Source organism: Cervus elaphus, chromosome 26 (assembly GCF_910594005.1).
Source record: "Cervus elaphus chromosome 26, mCerEla1.1, whole genome shotgun sequence".
NCBI classification, from domain to species: domain Eukaryota; kingdom Metazoa; phylum Chordata; class Mammalia; order Artiodactyla; family Cervidae; genus Cervus; species Cervus elaphus.
In genome coordinates this window covers 39,674,524-39,681,709 of record NC_057840.1, presented here as the reverse complement: position 1 = coordinate 39,681,709, position 7,186 = coordinate 39,674,524, and the positions used below count along the sequence as shown (strand labels likewise).

Sequence of the window (7,186 nt, the reverse complement as noted above, 5' to 3'; positions counted from 1 at the left end):
AGAGGTTTCTGAGTGCCTCATTCACAGTAGCTTTGAGGAACTGAAACCCAGGTGACAGAGGCCCCGTTGTCTGCTGCCTGAGAACTTTACCAGACTCACATCCCTTTCCAAAGTGGGCAGGTGCTCCCAGACCCCCCGCTGAGCCCCTGGGGGAGAAGAGCCCCTCTTCACATCCCTCCTGGTCCTCTGACGTGTCTGGCCTCCTGCCCAAACACGCCTCAGAGGACTGTTCATTTTCAGTCAGAACTGTAAGCCTTCCTGATTGTGGAAACAAAGCTTTTCTATGCTCTGAAAAGCAAATATTTTTTACGGCCACATGCTCTTCTCACTCCCCAGTTGAAGCTGGGAAGAACGCAGAGCATTAAAACAATCCAGACACATAGCTTTCTTTTTTTCTCTCTTGCATTAGAGACTCCTGTGTTTTTAAGACTCTGAGAGGATAAGACACTGGGTGGGAGGGGGGCGGTCACTATCCTTATAGCCATTCCTCTAAGTCACATTCACATGCGTGACTCACTATCTGTGACCCTGAGGGTCACTGGACCCTTGCAGTGTTCCTAAGCCCCAAAGGACTCTCTTGGCTGTCATGGGACAGTGACTTAGTGGCCATGTGGCTGCTGACTCTACTAAGACTTACCATTTGGCATGTCTTCCAAGGATGGAAAGGAGATTATCAATAACATCTGAGTGAGTTTTCTTACCTGCACCGGCTCTATCTCTTATTTATGCGTATCTTTATTTGTATGGCTGCAGTAAGAGCATATCTGATGCTAGAAAGATCACGTGCCAAGTGTCAACTGATTCCCTTGGCACAGATGGGATGATAAGCCCTCCTGGGGAGATGTCAACAGTCCCTATCATTGCCTGTGTACTTCCCAGGTGCCAGGCACAGGGGCCAAGTGTTTTTACACATTAACTCATTTCCTTAACCACTTTATGGAGTGGAAGTATTAACACTCACATTTTAGAGAGATAAAAATGGAAACCTAGAGAGGTGAGCTAACTTTCCTAAGGTCACAGAACAAGTCAGTCAGTGGCTGTGTCAGTCAGCGTGAGTTAAACCAGGCTTTGTGACAAACAGCCCCCAAGTTGTAGTGGCTGACAAGAATAAAGGTTTATCCTCACTCAGGCTCCATGTCTGAGGAGGGGCCTGGAGGCTCTGCTTCTCCTCACGCTGGGATTCGGGCAGACAGCGCTGCCCCTCCATCGTGGGAGCTGCTGGTTATCACGGCAGATGGGAGAAGAGAACATGGCAAGGTGCTTTCTGGGGACACATGTTCCTTCTGTTCATTCTGTTGGCCAGAGCCTGTCACATGGCCACTCCTAACGTCAATTGAGGGAGGAAGTTCAGTCTTACCCTCTGGGAGGGAGAGGAGGAATTTCTGTAGGCAGAGGGAGAATCTGAGAAGAAAAATATTTTCTTAAGCCAGTGCTCTTTACCCTTTCATGAACGCTGCCCCTCACTGAGCACCTCCTGGGGGCCAGGCACGGGGAGAGACTACTATTGCTGTCACTTCACAGTTCAAGGCACAGAAAAGTCTTGAAGTAGCTTGAGTCAGATGACACAGGGAAAGAAGCTGCTCTGTGAGCATTCAGGTCAACCTGACTCCAAAGACTGCCATGAGGATGTCCAATGCCATGCAGGTCACTAGTTTCACAAGAAAAAAGCCATATACATTTTTAAAAGATTAAAACTTTAGTTAATCACATTTATTTTCCAATTAAACAGGTAGTAGTAGTAGTAGTCTGTTAAGATGCAGACAGTGCTTATAGGTTTGAAGAAAGTGAAAAATGACTAATAATCAAAACGTCAAGAGGGAACACCAACATTTTTTTAACTAAATTAAAAAAATTTTTTTTTACCTAACGTATTAGACATGCCTTTCCAGAGGTGCTGACTTATAACTTACTTCTTCACTTAACAATGTATTGGGAACATCTTTCCAATAAATAAACTTCATTTTTAATGGTTGCATAATATTCTCTTGACTGTGCCACAATTTAATTAGAATTCCTTAATGATTTACAAAATAAATAACATTTACCTTTTTTTTTTTTTTTTAACGTATTGCTGTTCTGTTGCTTTGAGTTCCATTTCTTTCCCAATAGTGGTATCTAAGACTTTTCTTATTTTTCTTAACCAATTCATGCTTTCACCTATGAGAAACACTGTGTAATGGTCAAAGCTCTTTAATCAAAGCCTTTTTCTCCCTCTTCCATAGGGACCCTCCCTCAAATGCTAATAATTTTTTGTTTTCCCTAGTGTCTCAAGACAGGGATTTTCCTTGGCATTTTTGTTTTCACATAATTTTTCTGAAATGCACATATAAACTGCTTTCCTTATTTTTCTTCTTTTTTCTCCCTTCCTGTATATCCATACTCCTTATTTTTACACTTGCATGTCCCTATTCTAGATCTCTTAAAATGCCTGTGACGGCTTTTGCCTCTACAGTGAGGCATTCACTGCCTTCCAGCTCTAGCCATGGTGCTCCCAAGTTCCCCCGTTCAGACCCACCACATCCCTACCCTCTGCAGGACCCTCCTGTACCGGGGCTGTTCTCTGGTCTTGAAACAGCCTTTCCTGTCATCTGGGGTTGGTCTGTTTATTCAAGAAGCCTTCTCTGGCCCCTTAGTCAAAACTAGTTGTCCTTTCTTCTGTGCTTCTCAGCGCTTTATTATTACTATTACCACCACTGTGTACTTACTTATTCAGGAAAACATCTATTCAGCACCTGTGGTAGGCTCTGGAGTTCTGGGGTAGATATTACAATACAATACTACACTAAACCATACCATACCATACAATAACCAGCCTTGGCATCCACCCTCTAGGAATCTTCCGCCCCCGGTGAGGTGGATGCGTGAACAGACGTCTCAGCCCTGCGTGGTGAAGGCTGAGATGGAGGAAGGTGCGAGGCGCCAGGGGAACAACAGGCCCCGCGGACACGGGTTGACTTTATTTGCATCAAGTTTGTAAGGGACCCATTTTCAAATTCGCCTTTGATCTGGCCAATCTGTTGATAGCAAGAGCCCGAGGTGGTGCCTTTAATAAAGGAATGGCACAGGTGCGATTGGGGGAATGGGCCAGCGGGTGGTCCCTGGGCGCCGGTCCAAGCCCAATACCCATCTCCCCGGACTCTGTACTTTTCACATCTTTCTTTCTCCGTGAAATGGACGCACGTTCCCCTCCGAATTTAGAGGTAACGACTCTTCCGCGAAAGCCTGGAAAATATGACTTTTCACAAATGGTCTGGGTTGGGTATAGAGCTTCAGCTGTAGGACCTGCATGAGCCCTCACGGGGGGCGTTGGCTCCGAGACCCGACCGGGAATTTTTCCCCGGCTCTACTCGCCCGGCATCTCGGCCCGCCGCACACGTGCGCGATCCGGGAGCGGAGCCTCCGCGCACCGCGCGCCTCGCAGCCGGCGCCGCTTCTCCGGCTCTTCCCGCCGCCCCGCGCCACCCCCACCTCCGCTGCGGCCGCGCCCCCGAGCCCGCTCCGCGCCGGCTCCGGCTCGGGTTTTCCCGGTCGCCCGCCGCCGCCGCCGCGCTTGCCGAGCGGGGAGCTGGCGCCGGCGAGGCCGCCGCGGCCCGGGCGTAGGGGCAGCGCCGCGCAAGCGCGCCCGCGGGGGTGACGAGTCCCTGAGCCCGGCTCCGCGCGCCCGGGGGCCCTCGGGCCGCCGCCCCACCCGTCCCCGCCCCCGGGGACCGCCCGGTAACCGGAGCCCGTACGGGCGCGCCGGCGGGGACGCAGCTTCCCGCCCGTGTCCTCCTGCCGCGGCTGGGAGGAGACATTCCTGCTCTCCCCGCCCGGCCCGCGCCCGTTCCTCCCCCGCCGCGTGTTTTCCGCCCCAGGAGAGACCGTGCCACACAAATAAGCCTCGAATGCCCTTTGCCGAGCGGGCGGGAGGGCATCGAGCGCCGCGTCCGAGCGGGCCATTTTCAGGGCGCGTCTCCGGAGCCGCCAAAAGTCTTGTTTTCTCCCCAGAAGTGGAAGGTGTCGGGGGGCGGGGGCGGGCAAGAGGCCGCTTCCAACTGCTACACACGCTCGAATAGTTGTCAGTAAAATCAAACTGACGTCAGCCCCGGGGAAAAAGATAGGTCTCTTTTGTTCTTATGTTCTCCCCCACCCCCTCCCCTGCGATCAAAGGCAAAAAACATTTTTTTTTGGAGGTGGGGGAAAGACAAAAAGGGGGTAAAAATTGCAAGGCAAAGAGATAGCTTCCATTAGAGCTCCAGCCCGGGCGAAGGGAATGTTTAATGAATGCATCAAGCCTTTTGATCACCCTCGCTCGGTTGGGTTCAGTAGTGCCGGAAGGTTAGTTGCATATCCTGTGGCTGATCTGAAATTCGATCAGCAGAGGGGGCAAAGAAAAGAAAAGCATTTTAATGGGAATCAATAGAGGATCATAGGTCCTGGAAGGAAATACGTGTTGATTAAAAATGCCACAAGATTAAAAAATGTTCACGACCGGTTTAAAAAAAAAAAAAAGAGGAGAGGGGGAGGGGGGGAAAAACCCTTAGCAATCTATTTTGTGTGTGTGCTGCTGCCAGAGAGGCAGTCAGCAGACCAACAGTTTGTGTAATGCTTCAAGCTACAGCAGGCAAATTTAAAGCTGTATGCGCAGAACAACATAATAAATACTTATCGAAAATGCATTTCTATTTCTAAGCGGGGTTCACTCATGCATTATACAAAACACCTAGGGCTGCAGTGGCGAGACACAAGGGGACAAGTAAGGTGTGCTGTGACTCAAGTTCTTAAACTCTTGGGCTTTCAACAGCTGAGAGCTAGAGATAAATACTTGCTTTTTTTTTTTTTTTCCTTCTTTAATTGAAACTAAACTAACAGCTTTGGAAGATACCATAGATTTAAATGGTCTGAAACGTAAAAAAAAAAAGTTGTGATAATATAAAAAAAATCTGATATTTGCGAATGTGAAGAGGAGGGTAGGGTGGAGAGTTAACTGTGGTAGATAGCATATTGATTGGGTTGTGGAGTGGAAAATTATTGCCCTGTAGGTAGAGAGAGTGATCAACAATGTGATAAAAATGGTTGAAGGTTATACGGCTATTTACTTATTACTACAGTGGGAAATGGAAAAAGGCCTTTTAAACCCACTCTTTAACACAGAAACACAAGTATACACCCTATCTGCATGGCCTCTTGGAGAGGAATCAATAGCGTTTAAATGTTTACACTTTTAACGAAGTTCTTTCATTATTGGGAGGGAATTCAGCTGGCAGGGGTGGTGGCCCCTTCTTTTCTAGATGATCTCTAGAAGCTCCTCAACCAGCTGGGCATTCCAGTCTTCACCCCTTTCTCCTGTCTTTCTTGTTCTCACCCTGTCTTTCAGCCTCTCTAAAGAACAGGAAAAAGAGCAAGGAGGGTTTTCAGGACAATTTCCCTCGTGTATTTCCAATATTTATTGCAGTAGTTTGGATAGAGCAGGATCTATCAAAATTGAGATTTCTTTGTTCAGGCAACACCTCCTCTTACCTTAATGTGTTCTGGCTTCACTGGATGATAAAATGCTTGGAGGAGGGGCATTTTTCTCCTTTCTCATTCATAACAGTGCTCCTAAGAACCAAACCTCACACCTAGGAACCAGTAGAGAGAGCTGAGTCAAGCTGAGAGTAGCAGATCACACACTGACCACACTCTGAAATCCATTCAAAAAAGGAAGATGATTTCTGGGTAAGTTCAAACAAGTGACTTAGCTTCTCTGAGTTTTGGGTTCCTCATCTGTAAGATGAAGGATGCTTATCTCTACCCACCAGAGCTTTTGTGAATGACATAATATATATAAGACACTGTGAGATACTTATATATATATATATATATATTTTTTAATATATAAATGTCTTCCTTCTCCTAAGATGCCCCCACCCAGGTTGCCTCCTTTATTCATGCTCTTGTGTAGTCTCTGCTGTGAATTTGAACTGCAACTGAAGTGACACTTGAGGACTTTCAAGGCTGGATCCTAAGAATCTTGCATGCTTCCACACCTGGGTCTCTTGGAATGCTTCTTGGGACACTCTCTTTTAGAACCCAGCTGCATTCTTCGAGAAGCATGTGGAGGCCAGGTCACCTGCAGTGCTCAGCTTGGTAACATGTAATTGCTCCCAGCAATGAGTTCCCAGACAGCAGATAACATCAACTGCCCACCAAGTGAGTTGGCTATCTTGGTAGTCCAGTTCTGTTGAACTTTCTGATGACTTCAGCCCCAGCTGCTTTCCTCCTGTAATTGCATGAATGACCTGAAGCAGAGAGTACCCAGCTGAGCCCAGTCAACCCACAGAACCCTGAGACATAATAAATAATAAATAAGTGTATAAATGAGCAAATGATGGCTTTTATTAATATCTTAATTTTATAGTAGGTACTAAACCTGCCTGTTGTTGTAATTGAAATTGTTTTAAGTGAAATAAGCGAGGAGATTGACAGTCTCTTCCTTGCTCTTTCTCCTGCCCCTGGGTTATTCTTTACCACCCACAATATCATGTTAGCCCTTACTCCGGAAGGTTAAACCAGGTACTGGCAATATAAAGACAGAATTTTGTAAGCTCTTTTCTCTAGGGGCTTGGAGTCCAACTGGGAAGAGAGGATGCTTTTTCCAAGAAGGAGAAGCCATTTATGCACTGCTAGGTCCTGGCATAGCAATGAGTGTTGAACCATCTGTTGTTAAATGAAAATATTGTTTATTTTCTATAACATGTGCTTAGGAGGGGGGAAGCTCTCTAGGGTGTGAGCTGAGCTGGCCTTTGCTCATAGAAAAAAAATTTTTTTTTTCTTCAGCTTCTTTCTGGTGTAGTTCTACCTTTCTTGGGATTTTCAGAATGCTAAGTTCAGGAGGCCAAATATTTTCCGATTTAGGCACCAAAATGAGCAGATCTGGGGTCTTAGTGTTTATAATACCCTCTTATATGTGGTATAGTCAGTGCCCTTGGTTGTTGGTTGAGAGTAAGCAATGGATTTCATGTAGAAATGAACAGAACTTGGGCACAGCGTTCTTTTCTCTGAAACTTGCACGCCTACCATGGGCTTCATTTCCCTGGCCCGCAGTGGTCATCCAGAGTTCTCATCTGTCATGGTTAATTCCACCCAAGAAGGGCATGAGGGAATGAGAAGTATGGGCCAGAAGTCAATTCAAGCTCACAAATCAGTAGAGTACAGCTTAATTTGT

The 7,186-nt window shown here is 46.9% G+C and overlaps 1 protein-coding gene across 1 annotated transcript; it reads right to left on the bottom strand.

Annotated features, from left to right (window-relative positions):
* Positions 1 to 3,294: 3,294 nt before the first annotated feature.
* On the bottom strand, positions 3,295 to 3,939 carry LOC122684261 (translation initiation factor IF-2-like). Its single transcript, XM_043888269.1, has one exon. It carries the CDS (start codon positions 3,937 to 3,939, stop codon positions 3,295 to 3,297), a length of 645 nt encoding a protein of 214 aa, XP_043744204.1.
* Between the last annotated feature and the right edge of the window lie 3,247 nt (positions 3,940 to 7,186).

What these genes read in the sequence shown, in the direction of transcription:
- LOC122684261 (XM_043888269.1), bottom strand. Translation starts at nt 3,939, where the DNA reads ATGGCCCGCTCGGACGCGGCGCTCGATGCCCTCCCGCCCGCTCGGCAA.